Below are 23,824 nucleotides of genomic sequence, written 5' to 3'. Positions count from 1 at the left end.
TGGGTTTTATGTAAGTCTGCCATTGGCAGTGGTATCAGTAAAGTAATTCAAGTACCATTTGTATATACAGTAGTAAATTTATTAATATTGCTGAGAACCATGATTCTCACTGTGGGAGGGAAGGGACAGAATGTGAAATGGAGTGGGGGGTGCCTGGGTTGCTCAGTGGGTTGAGCATCCAACTCTCAGTTTCTGCTCAGGTCATGATCTCAGGGTTGTGAGATCGAGCCCCGAGTCAGGCTCCGAACCTGCTTGAGATTCTCTCTCTCCCTCTCCTTCTGGGACGCCTGGATGGCTCAGTGGTTAAGCGTGTGCCTTCAGCTCAGGGCATGATCCCGGAACTGATCCCATGATGCAGTCAAACATACAACTTATATTTTCATTGCACACAGATTGTCAACGGTTGATGCAGATGAAATCATTGTCTTGGACCAAGGCAAGATAGCTGAACGTGGTACCCACCACGGCTGGCTTGCAAACCCTGGCAGTATCTATTCAGAAATGTGGCATACACAGAGGAGCCGTGTGCAGAACCATGGTAACCCCACATGGGATGTAAAGAAAGAAAATGTGTCCAAAGAGGAGGAGAGGAAGAAACTACAAGAAGAAATTGTCAACAGTGTGAAAGGCTGTGGAAACTGTTCCTGCTAAGTTGTATGAGACATTTTTTTTTTGACACATTTGCACTGAAGCAAAATTGTTTTATTTAAAAAAAATCATTAAAAAAAATCCAGGTCCGGGATCAGGTCCCAAATCAGGCTCCCCTTAGGGAGCCTGCTTCTACCTCTGCCTGTGTCTCTCATGAATAAATTAATAAAATCTTTAAAAAAAAAAAAAGAATATGAAACGGGGTGACAAGAGGATATACATATGCTATTGCATCACAACCAGGGTGACACAATGAACTCCAGACACAGATCTCTACACTCTGTCCATTGAAAAGGGACCTAGAATGAGGGACACCCTTACCACTAAAATTTTCACTACAAAATATCATTCCTCAACAGGAGAAACCATCTACTTGGAGCTATGGCTCTCTCTGGGTCTGAGGTAGAGAAAATACAAAGGGAACATGTTGTTGTACTGTATAAGGGGAAGCACAAACCTGCTCGGGGACTTCTCCAAAGGACACAGGAGTCAACCTGAAAACTCACCCTCTCATCAAGCATGGGACAATTTAAGAACCAAAAAGAAATGATGTCAGTAAGGAGTTGTTACATTTAGAAAGCATCCGTGAGCTCAGGGGAATATTAAAAAGGAAGAGGAATGAAGAAGGGATCATAGGATTAGAAAATCCTCATCCTGCAACCACTGATCTAGCAATCAATTTAGGCAGAAATCTCCAGTGGATGCTCAAATCTTGGGGAGAAGTAGGGGACAGGCAACATGATATTCATGAGTCTCAAAACACTACCCCTCAAATTTCTGATTAATTAAAGAGACAAAACATACATTTACCATGGAACAATCTAACAGATACCTCAACCAACCTAGTAAATACATTTAACACCACCAAAAATAGAACTTCTAAACTTCTTACGTGAAACCCTGAAAAGGCCATCATCTCACCTGGGTGGTTTTGGTACCAAAAATGTTTACTTCTCCTTATAGTCCTGAAAAAAAAAAAGCCACCAAACAAATCCCAAGTGTGACTTATTCTATAACTATCACCTGGACTCATCAAAACCATCAACATGAAGACCACTTCCTACCCCTAGTAAAGGGACAAGGGGATCTTCTAGATTAAAGGAAAGAAAGAGATGTAACAAAAAATAGCCATGTAGGATTCTGAGTTCCAGATCAAACAGATCAAAAGGAATAGATGGACAAAATTTTTTTTTTTTTTTTTTGGCGACCACTGGGAAGATCTGAAGATAGTAAACTGGGTAAGATCACTTTCATAGAAGTGAAAATGGTAATTTTGGTTATATGGGAAAAGAGTCTTGGGAGAGGCATCATGAAACATTAAGGGGTGCATTTTTATAATGCCTGCAACTTTCAAAATTCAGGAAGAGTGTGAGTGTGTGTGTGTGTGTGTGTGTGTGTTTGTGTATAGAGAGAGAATATTAACTTTTGGCAAATCCAGGTGAATGAAATGTAGAGGTTCCTACTAGTCTTCTAACTTATCTGTAGATTGCCAATTCGTCAAAATGAACCACTGGGGAGAAAGTACGACTACAGGCACAACTTTTTTCTTTTTTTTAAGAAGTACCTGGCAGTGAAGCCCCAAAGGGCATGAAGCAGAGTCCACACGCCATAATGACAGCCTTCCAGACGATCCAGGGAGAGGCAGCTGGCAGCTGGCGGCACCAGGGAGCCAAGTGGAAGCCACGCCAGTGCCCCGCAGACCACCCACTGCCCTTAGACGCGGGGCCCTAGCTGAGGAGGCGGGCCAGCTGTCTCTTCTTTCAAGCTGTCTGGTGGGGGATTTGTATCAACAGCTGCCTTCACTTGGGCGGGGAACATGCATGACAAGGGTGCCCACCCATGCCCCGAGATGTCTGTCGAGGTGGAGAGACTGCCTTCCTCCCTCCAGACTCACATTTGTTACTTTTGCTACCTAGTTCCTGCTCTCCCTCTAAGGCACTGTGTCCCAAGGGTGTTGGACAAGGCAGGGGAGAGACTCACTGGTCAGAAAACAAGAACAGAATAGGGGAGGAGGTAAGACACGATGGACAAGGTGTGCACCCCCAAGAACTTTTCTCAGAACATCACAGCAAAAGCTCTCATTGTTCCATTAGATTTGAACTAGGGGTTACGGACAGGTGACTTGTAATGAGCAGAAAGCTTGCTTGGAATGAGACCAACACTTGGAGGGATCAGAGCTACATAGAGTGGGAGGAAGAACCAGGTCCCAGAGAGCCACTTTAGCTCCTGGATCAAGGGAGGAGGGTCAGGCTGTGGTCACACACGCCAATCAATTCCCTCTCTTCTATCACTTTTCCTTCTCCCACAGTCTGGACTGAATTTTCTGATAACTTACAATTCAAACAATCTCAAATGAAACATTTCATTCAAAATATATTTTCTTAGGACAAGTAAGTTAGAGAAACTTTTTTTTTTTTTTTAACATGTATATCCCTCTCTCACCAATTCACAAAGCATATTAGGATAATAAAGGCTCTGAGAAGTCCTGCAGGAAAGAAGTGTTTTTAAGTTTGTTCAAACCAGTACATCCCAAACCACTTGCCTTTGGAGATATCTATTTACAATCCTTAGAAGTTGTGTTTCATCAGAACTAAATTTTGTAATGGCTGTGGAAATCACTCTCCCAAAGAAGAAGTACCATCACTCAATTGCCATCATTTAATTTCCACTTCCACATTAGAAATTTGAGATCTGGGCAATCAAATGAAAGATTATAACTCCATATCAAACAGCTTAAATATACTTGCAGGGGGCCACAGTACTCATGTGCATGCCTGTACTATGTTGTTAGCACAGAAAGTCAGTGATTGCTCAGCCTGCCTATGACTTGGCCAGGGAACAGAGCACACAGCTTTTTTCAGATTTGTATCCCCAGCAGGTTAACTTATGTCTGATACATAGGAGGAGCTCCATAAACGTTGCGGAATGAATAAAATCATTACTAATTTACTTTTTTCTGTGGGAATTACTTTTCTTGTTGCTTTCCTTCATTTTCCCTTCTGTTACACATTGAATTAATGCTTTTATTGAACGGTCTGTGTTAACTCCTAGTTCTTAAGTCCTAGGAGGATAGAACTAATTCAATGCTCATTAGTGTGTACAACCAGTTTAAATGATTTGTTCATTGCACATTCCCTTTTTCGTGTCCAGATTGAATCAGGTTTGATCATTACGGATCTCTTTAATCTTTCATTTCCTTGGACAAACTTCTACAATTAGAAATGTTTCTAGTCCTGTTTTACTTCATCTTTCAAACTAATAAAGAATGGCAAGTTTAATATACTCTTTTCTAAAGTAGGCACATTAGGGGAAATAATTATATGCTATTGTGCATAGACCTAGTGAAGTTAATTTCATTCCTTCAAAATAGAATATTAATTCCCAGGCATCAGGTTGCTGGAACAGATGGTTTTGCTCCTCTCCATCTATTGCCTCTACAAGCTAGAGAAATATATGTCTTTGTAATATTTCCTGTTCTTTCACTGACAGCCCAGAATGTGAAATAAATTAAAACATGTTAATAAAAAAAAAAAAGAAAAACAACTATGATGGTAGAATAGATTTAAATCAGCAGGGAATTCGGTTGGCGTCACTGAGAACGGAATTGTCAGCATGGGAAAAGATACAGATGTGAGACTAATGAGAGTAAATAAACTGTAGAATAGCTTTCAAATTGGACGTATCTGTGTAAACTCCTGCTATATTTTATACATAATAATGCACATTTCCAACTCTGTTCACTACAAAGTCCTAAAATCTAATTCAACAATAGTGAGAATCTCAGCACTCCTATTATTGTCTCTAAACATCAAATTAAAAAAAAAAAAGAGGGGGAGAAGGGGTCTTTGGAGAAATGGTTGATTCCACGTCTGGAACAGGAAATACACATGAAGAGTATGGGACAGCTTGTTATGCCACAGAAAAAGAATATTGGGGTCATGTCAAAAGGACCTAGGGGCTAACTTAAATGGGTTTTCACTGCAAGGAAGATATTTATAATGTCAATGAAATAAAATACATGAAATATATTTAAATCCACTCTTGGTAATGAAACAAACAAACAAACAAAAAAACCTTGCTCATAGCTTTCAGTGAACACTTCCGATAAATGAAAGAACTGTAGGAACTGTACATTGTGGTGGCAAATAATTGATGGGTAATCCCTTTATATCAAAACATTTCAGCCAAATAAATGAAGAAGGAATCACAGAAAGAGAAGATCACTATTTTCTAAACCCTGATGGATCTACAAGATGGTAACCACTAAGATCACAAAGCAGACACTCTGTACCTGCTGATGGAGGCACATATAACAACTAGGTACTGAGCTATCTCATCCTCACCTTCTCAAAAATAAATTTGAACTTGAATCTGATTGAGCCTTTACCTCTTACTACCTATTGACTTAGTGGTAACATTAGGAACAAAACATGCTAAAGGACCCCATGAAAATGCAATCAGCAAGATCTAGACCACACCAAGCCCTAAGTAACCTAGATTCTTCAACCAAAAATTTTCAAAGGAGAAAAAAAAAATGGAGGTAAGCTATAAAATAAAATTTAAAAGAAATACCAACCAACCCACAAGTACGAGCCTCATTTGGATCCTGACTCAAACAAATTACAAAGAAAAAATTTATGAGACAATAGGGAAAATCTGAAACAGATGGGGCATTTGACAATATAAAGAAATTATTAATTTTTTACAAGTAAAAAGATATTATGATTGTATTGTGGAAAAAAATGGCTCTTATCTTACAGAGATACATACTGTAATATTCAGGGATGAAATGAAGTGTATGAATTGCTTAAAGATAATCAAATAGAGGAGGCAATAAATGAATGAATATTGGCCTTGAGTTGATCGTTACCGAAGTGGGTGATAGGGACATGGGGTTCATTATGTTATTCTCTCTACTTTTGCTTTCAATTTCCAAACAGTTCCTGTAATGTTTGCAGTGAAAGCTGGTGAAATAGGGATCAGATGTGATCCTCAACCTGGAATTTCGACCTGGAATTTAGGAGTGCATGAAGCAACAGGGACATAAGTTTCTGATCAAGTATGAGGAAGTGTTTTTGAACTAAATTGTTCATTATGGGAAGAAAGGGCTATCTGAGGAGAGTATACTTCTGGTTAGTGAAAATTTACAAAGTGGGTATTGAACATGAGCTGAGGTTATTTTTCAGACTCATTCCAATTTGGTGGTCTAGGCGCTCCCACCTCCCCCGTATCTTCTTAAAGACCACCTGACTCAGAGCACTAGTTGCCAAAACATTCACAGAACTGGTTTCCGTGTGCTTGTGTATGTAGTGTGCATGGATGCGAAGCAGAAGGGCCTGAGATTCAGTGTACAAGCATGAATGCAAAAAGAGAAGAGGCATATAAAACACTTCAGCATATCAGGAATGATCTAAAAGCACATTTATGTAGCACTGCTATGCTTAACTCATTACTGTGGAGACACTCGGTGAAGTTCTTTTAGTTCCTTGAAAAATAAAAATGGTTTCTCTATCACTAGGTAACAAACCCAAACATCAGGCCTTAAAACACTAATTTAACCCGGTTTCCGGAAACCATGCAAAGAGGTCATTAAAAGAACTCAATCCTGTGCTACCTCGGCATGATTCTCTCTACTTCAGACATGCTAATTTAGTCTGTTTGGATCAGAACTTCCATCTCAGTAGGCTTTTTAGAAGGGTCAAAATTCGACTAACCAGGAAACTAAAAAAGACAGATTTAAAAAAAAAAAAAAGATACATTTCTTCCAAGTAGTCATTAAGGCTATCCTGTAAATTTTGTACTAAATATATGAATAGGCGTATCCAAACTGACTTTTTTCCTTAGCATAAAGATATTACTTATAAGGTTCTTCTCCTTTTAATCAAGGAAAGATTAATCAGTGAACACATTCTTTACTTTGTCCACACCGCCTCCCATCACAAAGAGCACCTCCACGTTATAACCAAATTTTGATTCTGACCTACGCGATTAAGTAATCAAATCCTCTTCCTGGAATTTCTAGTTCCAATCTACCTATCTCGCTGTGATTTGCCTTCATCTGTCGTGCAGGGAGTCTCTCAGCATGGACTATTTGCATATTGGATTATCCACTGCTAGCCTAGAATCCCATCCCTAGGCTGAGACCGTCTACCAAGGATTTTCTCACACTTGAGAAACTGGAAAAATCATATTGATGTGTGTGTGCATTCTATTTGAAGACAGTTATTACTTTCTCTTCCCCAGGCAGCTGGGGCATCTCAATTCTTCTCATCCCTGCAATGCGAAGAATCATTTCTTTTACTTTACTGTAAAAGTCACGTTCACTGCTAACCAAGATCAAGGAAAAACAGCATTCCGGATGCCTCTGATAATTGTCACATTTGAATTCTCAACGCAAGACATTTGAAGGCACATCGTCCTTTCGGAAGAGCCAACTCAGTTCTATGAATTTGGAAAACGTCAGATGAAGACTGAACCACTGACTCTCTCCTCACTTTCAAACAACATTTACTGAGTACTTACTAAGAGAATCCTACTTATTGGCCGAGAGAGGAGTAAAATAAGCCAAAACTGCTTTCATCACTGGAACGAGCCCTAACGTGGGGTGAAAAGTAAATGAGAAGTGAGGAATTCAGAGAAACTGGTAAAAAAGAACTTGTCTTCAACATGTTAAGACAACCACAGATGAAGGGAGCTAAAGGGTCAGTTGCTACCCACTCTCCAACGGAAAATGAGTTACTAATGAAAGAAAAGGTTTGACTAAAATCTTGATAAACACACCTTTGTTTCTATTCACCTTGTTTTCTATTCACCTTGATAAACACACCCTTCATCAGGTGAGAGTGGGGCCCAAAGGACCTGACTACCCACGTACTTTTCTTCTTTGAAAAGAAGGCTGAGAAGATAAGTGACCAGTATGGAATAAGTTCTAGCTTGCTCAAGGAAATTCATAAAGACTGTAATAATTTGCACCTGGCAAGGTTGACTATTATCTGAAGTGATTTTTTTTTCAAGTGGATCATCTATTACTGGCACTTTGACTAGTTAATTATAGGTTACTTTCATATTCCTAACATACAGACTTCCACCATAGCTGGCATGTGGGGGTAGCGAAATCACATGAAGTCCTCACAGTCATCATGATAATAAGCAAGCAACAGAGTTCTGCTATGGCACTTCTGCAGACTACCATCAACTGATTTGGTCAAGTAAAAGAATCCAAATTTCTACCCATAAAATGTTCCACTGACTCTTCATTAAAAGAAGGTACTGTGGCCAACTTATTGACCATCTTTATCCTTGGTGTTGGGAAGAAAATAAATCTCTGCTTTGATTCAGCTGGATTTCCCAGTCTACAAAACAAATATGGACCATACTGGGGATTCAGTTTGCTTTTTGGGAGGGAATACTTCTGAGCATTTTTCTTTGGTGTTAATTTACTTGTTCAGTGAACACAAAGTTTTAATAAAACTTGAGCTATTCTTCAACTCAGCCACTTGTGTGTTTGGCCCCCCTAAATGCCCTTGGCTGGCATCTGGGAACTTGGATTTGGGTAGAGTTCTCACCATTCTGTCATCAAAATGTTTCATTATGCCTAAAGTGTTTAGCACAGACAATATTGTGTGCATAAATACCTTCAGGGAACATGGAATTTGGGTACATGGGAGGCACTGAGTACCTATACAACCATCCCCAATAAAAACCCTGAACCCTGAGTCCCTAATGAGCTTCCTTGGTAGGCAACATCTCACACATGGTGTCACAATTTGCTGCTGGAGGAATTAAGTGCTTTCTGTATGACTCCACTGAAATAAGTCTTTTGGAAGCTTACGCTTAGTTTCCTCTGGACTTTGCTCCATGTGGCTTTTCTTTTTGCTGATTCTGTGTTGTACCCTCTCACTGCAATAAATTATAGCCATGAATGTGACTATATGCTGAATCATGTGAGCCTTCCTCATGAATCACGAAACCTGGGGTGGTCTTGGGGACCCCCAACACAGGGGACATAGTGAATCTGAGCTACTAATGAAACCAAAGCACGGTACATAACAGTTGGGAGCTCATGGGGTGGGTCTGAGCCGTAAATCAAGACATGAGCCCCTGGTGGTGTGTGGTCTCTCTTGACCCAGTATCCAGTTGAATTTGCGATGTGGAACTAGAGGACGTTCAAGCACGAATGAACTTAGGGGAAAATATATCCAGACCAGATTTTTCATTTTTTCAGATGGGCTAAAGTTGATCTAAAATACCTTTCTACAGGTCACAGAGCTAGTTAGAAGTAAATTTTTGTACACCAAAATCATGTCTAAGCCCCCATTAGTTCCTACCAGTACATCATTTGTTGCTTGGCTGGAGTCTGTCCTTCCTCAGAAGACCTCCTGTTTGCATCAAGATGTGCCACATGGTTGCAGATTTGCACCATGTTGCATTTTCAATTAAACCAGCTAAATGGGGTGTTTTAAAAGGATGATTTCCAAGCTGCCAGGACAATAATGCCACAAACTCCACCAAATTTTATTAGAGTCAAATGACAGTATAAATCATTAGGAAAATGTGTGCCAACCACAGAAACAGCAATGTCTCAAACTCTTGGAGTACTGAACACCATCCAGTTGGCTGAGAAAGAATCATGTGGCTTAAAATCATTTTTCACAATTACTATCCTAGCTAGTTCATAGTTTTTGGCAGATATGCCCCACATGCATAGCCGAACTCAGCTAATTTTCACTCTGCTGATCGACAAATATAATTTTTCCCCTCAGAAAAGCCACCCAGAGAGCTTTCATGAAATCTTAAGGTAGTACATCAAAAAAGTGAGTCCATTTATTAGAGCCTGGCATGAAAAATGCATATTAAATAGGCCACCCTATATTCATCACAGAAAATTTTAGTGTGCTAAGACGACACGTTCAGAATTCAGTCATACCTACTACTAAAGTCTGAGAGTCAAAGAGTAAGATTTCACAAGCCCTTCCTCACTTTTCCCTTTTGAACTGAGCTTGCCTTCCATCAGTCAGGAACCAAAAAATAATAATAATAATTAAGTTTTTTCCTATGGGCTTGTCTAAAATAATTGTTAGTTTTTCCTTTTTCCCCCCAAATTATTAGTTCTGTTAGACAAGAGATATCGTACAATGCTCCATCAAATTCTTTACACAATAAAACATTTACATGACAAAAAGGAACAAAAGACCTTTTCTATCAAATTTAATTTTTCCTCCAATTTTCATTTCCAGGTGGTCTTCTAGAGACTGTTGGTCAAGAGCCGAGTGTCAAATTCGAGCCACGAATGGGTGTTTTATGATGATTTCAAATAATGTTAATCTGCTGCAAATTGAATACCCTCCCCACAAAGAGAAGCATCTGCCTACAAAGGGGATCTCCCTCATGTACTTCAAATTCTGCATCTGCTAACTCTGTAGGGGATAAAGGGATGCTATTAGGACAGAGCTCACAGGGGGCCAACAGTATAGTGTTCTATTCCTCAGTTTGGGCAGAGGTGGATAGGCGTCCATGGCATCCTTTACAATTTCTGTGTATCTGAAGTATTTTCCAATAACTTATTTAAATATTTAATCCCCTGAATTTGTTCGATTGGCATTTCCAGACTCTTGAAGAGGCACCTTCTAGAGCCTTGCTGTCTCTAGAGTCACACTGAATTTTCTTTAGTAGGATCAAAACGTTCCACTATACCAGCTGGGTACGTTAAGACCATTTCTGCCATACTGAGTTCCTAAAGACTTGGCTAAATCTTCATGACCTTTCCTGTCAGATACCTTTGCCTGTGGAGCATCTTGAAAGAATATATAAGCCAAGAGTATTTTCAATCAGTGCAAGCAAAGTAAAAATGTCTTCTCATGTCAAAGTTGCCAGTTTCCCAACTAGAAAATGTAAGAAAAAGGTAGAAGATCAAGAAAAAACAAGTTGACCAAGTGTGCTTTAAAGTGTCCCATAAGTTTAAAAATCCCTCTGTGCCCCAGCTGATGATGGGAAGACAAGAGCCAGCTGTATTCATAGAAACTCATGTTTGAGGTAGGGTAGAGCAAAGAGGTCTCAAAGGGGTCTTGGGACCTTGACATCAGCATAGATTGGGAAACTGTCAGAAATGCAAATTCCCAGATCTGGGATGGGGGTATGAGTGAGGTGGGCAGCAATCCCTCCAGATGATTCTGACCCCTAGCAGTGTGTGTACCATGGACATCAAGGTTGGAAGTCCAGCCTATGGGGTCAGAGTTGCCGGGTTTGAATACCAGCACTTGTCCCTGGTAAGCAGGGTGACTTTGGACAAGTTACTTAATTTGTCCTTTCTTTAATTTCTTCATGTGTAAAATCACTATATTAATAGTCCCCAGCTCACTGGAACACTGGTGTTAAGATAATACATGTAGAAGTCTAGCAGCATGCTTGACACATACTAAGCATTCAACAAATGGGATTGATTATTTTGTCTACTGTGGAGATCATCACAGATTTCCTTTTATTCAGCTTACTCAACTATTTATTTGATGAGCATTTATTGAGTATTTACTATATACTAGACTCAGGGCACTAAGTAACACAGCATTCTTACCTAGCTGCCAACTTCTCCATCCTGAGTTAGCACCAATGAAATCCCACCACTCGAGCCACACTCTCCAAAACAAAGAATCGCTGATGGGGGAGCCCAAGCTTGGATAGGTTTTAAAAAACTACTCAGGAGCTTTTAGCTTCTCCCAATAGAAGTAGCAGACCTGCAAGCAAGAATTACAGCCCAAAGCTCAAGGAGCAGAGGCTGGATGTACGTATATGATCCCAGAGAAACTTCTGGAAGGAGTCCTTTGCCCAGCAAGCTTTCTTACTGAGTTTTGCCCAGTAAAGCTCCCCTGCTTTACTGACCTTCTTAGGAAGCACAAATCATGGCTTCCTCAAGCCTCAGGGCTTGCCCCTTTGCCAGACAAAGAGTAGGTAGGGGAGAAGTCTGTTGATGCGACAAGAGGTGAGTGCTAGTTTTAGGATGGGGCCCTCCTGCTCCTGGAAGCCCAAACACAGTATTTCAGGACAGAGGTGTAATTATACAGCCATGGTCTCCTCCATAACCAACTCTTGTAGATGCAGATGCACATTTCCCTGGATAAACTGCCCAAGCCCCAAGGCCAGACATAATGGTTTCACACACCAGTTTCCAAGGGGAGGAGCAACAGAGGCAAAGCTTTTAAATTAATTAAAAGAGACACTCAGGCACACTTCAGGCCATTCTTTAATCTCCACTCTCCTGTGATAAATATAGAATGACAGGCCGGGGCCCAGGCTAATGAGTTGAAGGCAGGACCCTATGGAGGTTCGCCAAGCAGCCCTCGGAAACTGTAGCAGGGACCAGGCCTCAGAGAAAGGAAAAAGAAAATCAGTATGTTGCCTCAGCTGGGTCACTGATGTGTCACTAGAGTGCTCTGAAGAGTTCCCACTGGACATATGATCCCCCCCCCTTCCTTGACTAGCAGCGGTTTAAACAACAGACAAAAGGAAACAGCATGTATTGCATTAAAAGGTCAGAGAGCAATAACAGTTAAGATTTATTAATGGTTTTCTAGTGTCAGAAAAGGCACTGTGCTAAAGGCTTCTCATGTGGTAATGCATTTAGTTGTGGGGACCAGCTTCCCAAAAAATCCTCACACCTCTTCGCGCACACACCCTCACCATACGGTCCCCTCACACACTAAATCAGAGCTGGCACATGGAACTGATAGGAAATTCTAGAAGAAACAGTCTGTGACTTCTGAGTTTAGATGATAAAAGCCATCACCACTTCTAACATGATCTCTTGCATCATATGCCCTGGGGGAAGCTAACACCATCTCAGGAGCCCTGTGGTGAGGCCAATAGCTAAGCCACTTGTGAATGAATCCTCCAGCTTCACCCAAGGCTTTGAGTCATCCAGCTCAAGTCCCAGACACCACAGAAAGGGAAGCCTTCACTGCTGGGCCTTGTCTGAATGCCTGACCCAAGAACCCATGAGATAATTGTTTTGAAATTGATTTTCTGTGATTTGTTACACAGCAGTAGCTAACTCATACATAAGAGCCAGATACTCTTATTTTACAGTTGAAGTGAGTTAAAGTGATTCACTCATGGCACAGTAAGTGAAGCAATGAGGATATGCATCCAGGCTGACAGATTTGAAGTACTAGTACTCATTCTATCATATTACTCCTGGCAGATATACATAAGGTGTGTAACGGACTTCCCATTGCTTTTGTTCAGGGAAAAGCAATTACTTCATAGGAAGCTTTGAAACACTCTAGTTTTCCAAGATAATTTGTTCAGCTTCCATGGCACCCACCATTCTGCTTGAATTTTAGCCATTTCTCTATGGTTGGAAGTCCTTAGAGGGTTGAATAGAGGGTTTTTCCTATGATAGTGTTTGTAAATAGCAGAAGGGTGAGGTAAGGACAGGATGCCAGGTCAGTCCCATGGACTCCATTAACTTGCTTGGTTTGGCAGTCTCTACCACTTCCAGGCTGGGTGATTTTAGGCAAGTTGTCTAAATAACAGGAGCTATCGACTCCTCACTCTTAAAGCGACCGATACTCATACACACACTTTTGTTCACACTACATTATAAGCATACGCAAACTATTTAGCACCACTGCTTGGTACACAACGAGTGCTCCCTAAAAATGTTACCTATTTGAACTATCAAACAGGTGTTGGAAAAAACCTAACATTTTAAATGCCCAAACAAAAGCTCTTCCATCAACCTTTCATCATAGTGAAAGGGAATTTACAAAGAAACAGCCATGGTTCTTGGGGGTGAAGAGATCTCGCTCCACAGGCTGGCCAGTGTGCTAATGCTTTGGCCATGGTTTCTTCTAGAGCCTAGGCTGCCCTGCTGGAGTGACGAAAGGGTCAGGGAAAGCTGCCTTACATATCCACCATTCAGTGAGACAGGTGTAAGGCAAGGGGGGGTGGGGGGTGTCTCCCTCTCCTTGGCCTTCTGAACAGAGGTGGCAAGGGATTTTGCTTCCATCCTCTCTCTTAATCCCATTATACTTTTATCATTTTGTCAGCATGGACAAAGCTCCTTAGGTCCTCCCAACACTCATTCTAATGCCTTCCCATGTGATACACACTCTTCCTTGGTCTTGGAGCTTACCAGCTGTCAAGTATCTTACCGTTCCCTCAGTGATTTCTACTCAAAGGCTATTTAGAGTTCCACCTCCATTTGAATTTAGCTTTATGGCTCTCTAGCTTGCACGCACACACTCTTTCTTTCTCTCATTTGTTACATCTGAAAGAGTTCTCTATGCAAAATTCTTTTCAGGTCCAAAAAGGGGTTTCCACAACCTTCCATTTCTGGGTAAGACTAAGAAAAGGGAAGTGGAGGAGAAGCCAGCCACTTCCACCCATCTCAAATTCAGCACAAATTTCTGGCGCTGAAACGTGCTAGGTCAGGTTCTGCAGGGGACCCTACTCCTCATCCCGTGTAACAGGGGAGTATGATTAAAATATCAACAGCTGTACAACAAAGAGGCAAGGGAAGGATGCCATGCACGGTAGAGACAGAAGGCCTGGGACAGCCAAGGAAGGAAAGAGTGGACAGGTGAAGACCAGGGAGACCTGAAGCAGTGAGCCTCAGTCATGGGTCCCGAAGACTGGGGGAGTGACCGCCTAAGGCCGTGGGGAAAGGCAGGAAGAGCACCCCCAGGAGGAAGGAATGAAAGGCACGGAGGAAGGAAAACATAAGACCAGTCCACACCATGCTATGGATGTGCAAGGAAGCCGGGACAGGATTGCAAAAAATACAACAGGTGAGGGGAAAACCCCCTGGCAATAGTGAGCAATAGAGACTTTCAAAGAAGATTAAAGTATCTTTGTAGATTACAGAGCAAACTGGAGACAGGAAGGTTTCATGAAGAAAAGTAACCGAGTTCTCAGTGATCACCACCGCAAAACTCGGGGACTGGAGGAATAGTTTCCAAGGAGGCAATGCCAAGGGAAGAGGTGGACTGCTCTTCCCAACACTTAAGGCAGTTCCCCTCACTGCAAGTTTTTGCTTGAACCACCGAACTAGCTACAAGGCACACCCTCTCCAACTAGTTTTGTCCTTGGTTTAAAAAATTATTTTCCCTAGTTTTTAAAAATGATTACCTCAAGTAAGCAGGCACGTATGAAATGACCAGCAGGGTCATTTCAATGATTTCCAAGAGCCAGGATCCATTACCCAGACGGGTTTCAAGGTGGAAGCAATGCATATCAGAGAGGAACGGGATTACTGATAGGTCTAAGGGTGTCTGTCTGGGCCTCGGTATATTTTTCTATCCTCTGGCTCAGATTTAGAAGGCTACCCAGAGTAAACTCTCAAATAGAAATTCCATAAGTCCCAAATCCCTTCTCTTTCTCCTTAGAACCAAAGAGCAAAGTTCCAAAAAGATCCAGAAAACATCATGTGCCTTCAACCAATCTCACATGGCGAGTCTTGAAACAGAATAATGTCTCTGGCCCTTGCTTCTGTGTCTTCCCAGACCCCAAGGACATCCCCTGCACAACACGGCCCCAGGTCAGGCCTCCTCACCATATACCACATGCTTGGCCACTTGGGATCGTTGAAGTAAGTCGGCTGGGCACGACTGAAGTCATAATCCCTCTTTGTCCGTTTTTTTACCACTTGCTGTTGGATCCATTCCACCTGCCAAGAAGAAGGACATTTGGTGAGTGTTCAAAGTCCCACCAGGGTTAGCACAACATCAATGACAGTCTGTGCGGCATGTCCCATCCTGAGCCGACTCTGTGCAACTCACAGACTTCAGGCAGGTAACTTGAGTCCAGGGGCTCGGAGTCTCTAGAATCCTAGTTCTCCTTTATTTTCAAGGCATATGGGCTTGTTAGTCTTAAATGACACGTCATCTCTATCTCTTAACAACATGCTACCTTTTAGCTTCTTCGGAAAGCATATTTTACTCACAAATTTATTGCAAATTGATAAGTTAATTTTTATACTAATTTTTTTCACCCTGACCTCATATTAAGGGTCAGCAAACCTTTTTATAAAGATCCAGACAATAAATATCCTTTTTTTCTTTTTTCTTTCTTTCTTTTTTTTTTTTTTTTTTTAAGAAATGGCTTTTTACCACATAGTGTGATGGAAACAGCAATATTTGGGGAATCAGAAAACCAAAGCCCTAGACCTGTCTCTGGTACAAAATTGGAGAAATCACTCAATTTCCTGAGCCAAATGCTCCATACCAGTTCAAATTCACACCTACCGCCCTTGAAGAAGTCTGAACATTTAGCCAACACTTGTGCTAAAACAAAGCAACCGAGAACTTCTGAGTTTAATACAGAATTATAACCTGTTAGGGCTCCATATGGGTTTTTTTTAAAGAGGTCATAACAGCAACATAAAACTAAGCATGTTCTATTTTGAATGCTGCATCTGATAAGCAGTATCAGCCCCAGTGTCATCCTATAATTTGTTCCTAAGTAAGTTCTTCTCTGTTGGATATCTCCTGCTAATTTAGCCACAATACTCTAAAATGTTCTGTTCTACCAGTTACCCCTACTCTTCACAAAGAGATTAAAAATTGAGGGGAAAGAGACTTTGTAGTCCACTAGAGATTCCATATTCATCCATTCAATAAAGATCTCAAAATCATTTTTGCCTACTGATTAACAGGCTCAAAAATGCACAGCCATAAACGAGGCACTAAGGCCAAAAGCCAAACTAATAAATTTCCCTGATTCACCTATCAGGAAATATACTCAACAAGATTATTGATATGCAAGATGAATTTAAATAGTGAATTCCAGGTTACAGCACTAACAAGGCAGACAGAATTACATAGCTTCCTAAACAAATGTAAAAGCCATTTATGATTAGGATCACAGCTAAGCATCATACATGTGCTGACAGGTATTTTAGGCAAAATTATCAGTACAGAAAAAAAGCCAAATAAACGAAAAATAATATTCTAGAAAATGAAAGGTGTTCCTGTGCTCCTGTTTTATTTAACATAGACTAAGTGACTCTTTGGCACTGAGTCATTCTACACCCTCCCATCCCCAACACACGTAGCTGTGCATACTGGATAGGAGGGACTGTGTGTCTTTCTTTGAACTACAGGACAATGGTTGTCAGGAAGCTAAGAGGGATCTTGTGTTTTCTTTGACTCGAGCGACTGCTCTTTAGAAATCACATCGAAACTAATGTGGCATTAAAATGCATGTAAAATTTCTTTTAATGAAGAGGGTAATTTTTAAGGGACTGTTTCTAAAAATAAAGGGGAAAATAAATTTCCTTCTCAATCAAAATGCAGCAGCAAGCATGGGCACGCATGTACTTTTTTCTATTTCCAGGAAACGTTTTAATCTCTTCATTTCAAATAATATTGCTAAGGAATGAGTTTCATTCACCCACTTATTCATTCAATAAGCAGTAAGTGTCTATTCTGTACCAGACACTGTGCTGGCAATATAAAGAGGAGTTAAAAAAAGTCTTTGGCTTTGAAGGACTTACATTTTACCAAGAAATATTTAGCATGTATTTCACAATTATCCACCTAGTAAAGATGCAGTTATCCCCATTAATGGCATCTATCACTCTATTAATTAGAGTATCTGTGAACATTCTGACTATGTAGATTATATTTGCAATCCTTACATTACTGTCTGAGTCATATCCCAGTATGATTAAACCAGTACCTATTCACACGCTTGGTAAAAAAGAAGGCTGCAGATCTGTTTAGATGGAACTCTTTCCAAACTAATCCTATATTGGCGGTGGCTTTTTCCCCGAACAGAGCCTCCAATCAATTGTGAATTGCCACCTAGATGTATACATAAACTGGAAAGTGTCAAATCCCCCAGTGTGGTCTCAAACAGATTGCTGGAGATCAGACCAAGTCTATACTGGGAGGGGCGCATATCATTGTTTCTACAACACCACTCTTAAGTACACACTTCCCATAAGCGTGCGCACACACGTATACACAAATGTGGGATAAGTATGTGAGAAAACCAAGTGACAGCCATTTTCCTAGATGAACTACAGGTACTAAAATAGAACAAAACATCCTACCAAACAGCATCTCTTCTATAATTTTACCAAACACAAGTGCTGGGCTTGGTGGCTAGAAGGTGGCACTGCAAGTTGGCCTCTAGATTTGGCTACAAGTCATTCTATCCAATCACAGGACTGAAATATTCAAGAAAAGTACATTGTGTTTTGTTTTGTTTTGTTTTTAGGGTCAGGTATCATGTATTTTGTCTTGGTGCTTTAGGAGTATGAGTATAGAGCCCTACATTTTTTTGGAAAGTGGGAAAAGCACCTCTTGGATCGGAAGATTTCTATGACTGGAAAGACTATATATATTTTTTTAAACCATTATCCATATGTCTGTCCTTGAGCCCTTTGAGAAAAAGCTCGGAGGTAATGCATTATACAGATTTCACTTTTTGCCAAGAAGCCACAATGCATAGAAAAGATGCTTAGAAATTCATTTTCAAAAAACTAGTCAGCCCAGGACAATAAAAGGAAAACTGTGTGCTTTCCTTCACTGGTTTAAATTCTGAAGGTTCTATTTCTTATATATTAAGGAACTACAGTTAATCCAGACTCTAAAAACCACAGGACCTTTGAAGCTTCAGTGTAGACTTCATTAACTTCAACAAATGTGTGCTGCATGGCTTTAAGGACACTCCCCTTTACCAATACAGCTCTCCTCCCTATATGGTCCGAGTGAACAGTGGGCAACCCCCCTGCCAGAATCTTTTTCTAAAGATGTTCTCTTTCATCAGATTCCACGCGTCAAGCAAAGCACATTACATGAAAATTCTGTGAAGCCTACCCCCCCACCAGACAATCACAGCTGAACTCATCTCTCATTATTTTGCAATTTAAAAACTTTCTGAAATAGGATAAAAAAGAAGTTATATAACTTATTATATAAATAAACTTGGAAAACAAATTACAATAGCACAAGAAAGACAACTACTGCATGGCATCACTTATATGGAGATTCTTAGGAAAAAAAGTCAGACTTGTAGAAAAGTGGTTGTCAGAGGTTGAGGGGTGGCAGAAATAGAGACAGGTTGGTAAAAGGGTACACATTCAACTGGAAAATGAGTAACATCTCAGGATCTAACATAATGGTGATGACAGTTGATAACACTATCATATAATTGAAATCTGCTTAGAAAGTAGAACATGAATGTTCTCGCCAAAAAAATGTATATATATGTGTATACACATATACACATATATACACACATATATCGTAATGAATGTTAAATATATATATAATAATCACAACATACACTTTAAACATCTTACAATTTTCTATGTTGATTATGCGTCAATAAAGCTGAAATTTTAAAAAATTAAGGTGTCACTTTAAAAATATATCTTGCAGTGGGGAGGAACTAGCCTTTTAGACATTAAAATATATTAAAACTAATGATTAAAACACATACTGGTAGGAAATGTCAACAGATTTCAATGGAATAGAATGGAAAGTCAAGAAATTGACCCCAAATATAGTATATGATAAGGGTGCTACCTTAAATCATGTGGGGAAAACAGATTACTTCATAAGTGATGGTAAAACAACAACCAACTGGGGAAAAATAAAATAAAATTGAAATCATGCTAACATCTTACATCAGGACCAATTCCAAATGAATGATATTTAAATGTAAAAGTAAACAAAACCATAAAAGTACCCTGAGAAATATGTGAGATTTAAAAAAATATCTTAGAATGGGAGATGCTTATCCAAGTATAATGCAAATTGAAAAAGTGATTTAGAAAAAGTGATACATTTTACAACATAAAAAAATAAATTTGGCATGGCAAAAAAAAAAAAAAAAGCTTCAAAAGCAAGGCAGATGACAAACGGGAAATGTTTCCAGCTCCTATAATTCCCTAATATATAAAGAGTTTCTACAGTCAATAAGAGAAAAATTCAGTAGGAACGCAGGCAAAGGGTAGGAGTATAGTAATCTCTGAAAAGATAGTTTCTTAAATGTATAAAAATATGCCTAACCTCATGCAGATAAAGACAAAAGTAAATGAAAACCACAGTAAGATACCACTTTTCCACCTTTCAGATACAAACAATATGAGATAACATCCTATTAGTAAGGGCATGATACAACAATCATTCTTATATAATGATAATGGGAATACACAGCTGTCCAGCTCTATGGAACATAATTAGACAATATCTACAAAAATTTTACAAGAAGTCATGCTACTTTTAGGAACTTAACCCACATATTTATTTATACATGTAAACATGCAAGGCTATTCACCAAATCACTGTAATAACTGCAAGCTGTAGACAACCTGAATATATACTGATAGGGATTAATAATGACATATCAATACGATGGAGTACAATGCAACCATACATGAGAATGTGACTAAGTTATGTACTGAGAACAGTCTCCATGATATAGCTTGAAATGAAATGAAAGACATAGTCTATAAAGAAAACTATGATCTTTGCATTTCTCTGAAGTGATTACACACAAAACTTCTTGAGATAGGGGATATAGACACAGGAGAGAAATCTTTAGCACATGCCTTTTCATACTGTGTTACTTTTGAATTACATGAATATATCACTTATACAAACAATTTATGATTTCTTTTAACTTAATATGTTCCATTGGTTGAGTACTATCATATAATCCAATGATCTAAAATGTGACCAAATGTGCATACTACATGTTTTTAAAGAAATGAGAAAAATAGTATATAAAAGGCATTTTAGATGGCTTTGTATAATGTCTTAACATGGTGAGTATTGAGAAAAATGTGGATAAATAACAAAAAGAAGTGGTTGGAATGTGGAGAAATCAGTTACAATGTTAGATTTGCCACCAGTTACCTATGTGACCTTGCAAAATCTTCGTGGACTTTTTTATCTGTAACGTGAGAGAAAACAGACAAAATATGTCCTCTAGTCTCCTTCTAACTTTGCATTTTTATCTATATATTCTATTCTCTGATTTGACTGGGAATACAAAGTTTGTGCTAAACACAACAGAGGTACTTAGGTGCTCCAGTTGATAAATGATCTCAAGTCATTCCATGAAGATGTGAGATTAATATTTAAGAAAGGAGTAGAGTAAATTTTAGTATTGTTTTCATGATCTTATGAGGCAGTTGCCAGGAAATAAAATATGTAGAATTCCATATTTTGTATCTTTGAGTACCACTGACAAAACTGAGGGGGAAAAAGAGCATGTACAGATTTCTCCCCTCCATTTTCTTCTCAGACTTTGAAAAAAAACAAACAAACAAACAAACACACAGAGCTGCCTTGATTAAAATATATCTATATCAGTTAGGTGCATAATGGCTGTACACTTGTTCATTGGAAGAGAAGGGTCAACTAAGACAACTTACCACTGACAAGCCACTCCCAAACCCTAAAATCTGAACCCAACATATTCCAAAAGTTTTCTAAAACTGATCCAGAAATCAGTTAACCAGTGAAAGAATCAAAAGAATCTAGCAAAAGTGGGCATTTAAAGGAGGGTATTGTGGTCTTTAAACCTTTCTCCAGCTAGTAACTAACTGGTAATTAGTGAGTTACTCAATATTGACATTAGTATTTCATTTGACTCATACTTTAAAAGTAAAAAAAAACAAACAAACAAAACAAAACAAAAAAAAAAAACAAACAAAAAAACAATTTTTGGAGTTTCCTAATTTCAGACAGCTACTTGTGAATAAAATAAGCATTACTGTTTATTTGATAGAGGATTTTATTGATGATGTGCTTGAGATAGGCATTTTGAATCCTATTTAATGGCTGCAAACCTCAGAGGCTTGTATTAGAGAATCATCTATCCAGGAATACGAGGAACCACACTGAAGTTTGGAAGGTCAGTAAGAAAAGTTGTGAAATAAATACTGCATGTACATTCAGAACTGTGTAATCGAAGACAATACAGGACAAAGTGAAAAACTTTAACTCTTGTAACATTTCTTAATTTATTGGCTTTCTCCAACAGAACCAAACTTTAGAAGTACGTCATCAATTTCACCCCCTTCTTTGTTCAGTGGAAAACTCATAGCATTATTGGTCTAACTGCATTACTCACTTCCAGAGAATTCGAGTCCTGTTCCACCCCTTAAATGATTCCACTAATATTTGCATGCTTCTAAACATTTAATTTCCTAATTTGTTCCCAGTTTTTTTTTCTCCCTACTTCTGATAACATGACGTATGAAAGGAAAATATAAATGTTGCAACCAATTAAGACAGTAAAATTTACTCCCCACACTCAAGGAAGACCCTTTCTGTGTCTATTCATTCCAAAAATATCATATAAAATATCTACCATGCAGCGGGCACTGTTCTGGATGCTATAGGATGGCCTTGAGCAAAATAGCAAATTTCCCACCTTCCAGCAGTTTCCATTCCAGTGAAAGGTAGACTATAAGCAGCATGTAAATGAATAAAAGATTATATAACAGACTTTCATAGCACAAAAAGCAAATAACACAAGGTGATAGAGATTGCGAAGGAGGGGGTTATTCTACGTAAGGTGGCCCAGAAAGGCCACTTTAATAGAATTCTGAATAATAAGGACCCAGCCATATACATGCCCCCAAAATAAATATTAGAGGCAACGTGAGTCCTTAATGCAAAAGCTCTGGAATGACCAGATGTCTGTATTTTTGTCTACAGCTCAACCAAAGGCCACAGACGCCTATGGTGATCCCTCAAGGCCTAGGGGAGGGTATACCAGTAGTGCATTGCGCCCTCCAGTGGAGAGAGAAAGAAAAATATTCTCAGGAATCATGGAAACTGATGCCCAGACATCTGGTCAACTAGTTCTGGGCTCCTGGATACTGAAAATATGATCTAGAAGTGGACACAGTTTTAGGTGGGCATGTCCCCAAAGCCCCACCAACTCCTTGGCTGATGGAAGCAAACTCAGCTTAAAGAAGGCTAAACGAGGTCCTCAGCAAGGTACCATTATCTAGGACTGGTACTCCTGAGATGCTCGTCACTATAAACTGGTTCAGTGAGGGGCTTTGAGGTAGATTCTGACCTTTCAGTTGTATAGTAAAAATCACAAGTTCAATGTCATCTAAACAGCAGAGAAACAAATGATTTCTAGGACAGACAGTGTCCCCAGTACAAAGCATTCAAGCACAAGATAAGGATAGGGACCTAAATTGTTATTTAGTGTAGCAGCAGGTTTAGAGCATTATACTCAGTATCAGAAGTCATAGTTACTAAACTCCCCATTTCAGACATCATCACTGACCACCTCTGCAACTCCAAGTAAAAGGACATAGTATCTGTTGGACAAATCTTGCAAAAATAATTTAATATTTAAGCAGGCACATTTTTAAATAAATTTATTTTTTATTAGTGTTCAATTTACCAACATACAGAATAACACCCAGTGCTCATCCCGTCAAGTGCCCCCCTCAGTGCCCGTCACCCATTCACCCCCAACCCCTGCCCTTCTCCCCTTCCACCACCCCTAGTTCGTTTCCCAGAGTTAGGAGTCTTTATGTTCTGTCTCCCTTTCTGATATTTCCCACACATTTCTTCTCCCTTCCCTTCTATTCCCTTTCACGATTATTTATATTCCCCAAATGAATGAGACCATATAATGTTTGTCCTTCTCCGATAGACTTATTTCACTCAGCATAATACCCTCCAGTTCCATCCACGTCGAAGCACATGGTGAGTATTTGTCATTTCTAATGGCTGAGTAATATTCCATTGTATACATAAACCACATCTTCTTTATCCATTCATCTTTCGATAGACACCGAGGCTCCTTCCACAATTTGGCTATTGTGGACATGGCTGCTATAAACATCGGGGTGCAGGTGTCCCGGCGTTTCATTGCATCTGCATCTTTGGGGTAAATCCCCAGCAGTGCAATTGCTGGGTCGTAGGGCAGGTCTATTTTTAACTCTTTGAGGAACCTCCACACAGTTTTCCAGAGTGGCAAGCAGGCACATTTTTAAAAGTATTTCTGGGGATATATGCAGAAATATCTAGTGTGTGTTCTTTTATGCTATGCCACTGATAGGCCGAGCAGAGTAAGGAGATGGGAAAACATGCCACCTGAGTTGTTGGTAGACCACCAATCACTAGCCTGGCCACTCTGAGCAAATCACATAAATCCCGGTATTCTACATTTTCATATGTAAAATGTTGTA

General features: G+C 39.6%; 1 protein-coding gene across 3 annotated transcripts in view; it reads right to left on the bottom strand.

Moving 5' to 3' along the window:
- PCSK5 (proprotein convertase subtilisin/kexin type 5) overlaps window positions 1-23,824 on the bottom strand; it is a 449,210-nt gene that overhangs the window by 338,205 nt on the left and 87,181 nt on the right. For all 3 annotated transcript variants that reach the window (XM_026001533.2, XM_072762655.1, XM_026001535.2), the window contains exon 3: window positions 15,197-15,310. In XM_026001533.2, coding sequence (XP_025857318.2) covers window positions 15,197-15,310 — 114 coding nt within the window. The remainder of the gene's footprint in view (window positions 1-15,196; window positions 15,311-23,824) is intronic.

Source organism: Vulpes vulpes, chromosome 1 (assembly GCF_048418805.1).
Source record: "Vulpes vulpes isolate BD-2025 chromosome 1, VulVul3, whole genome shotgun sequence".
In the NCBI taxonomy this organism is placed as follows: domain Eukaryota; kingdom Metazoa; phylum Chordata; class Mammalia; order Carnivora; family Canidae; genus Vulpes; species Vulpes vulpes.
Note: the sequence above shows the minus strand (reverse complement) of the source record. Positions and strands in the feature narration are given on the sequence as shown.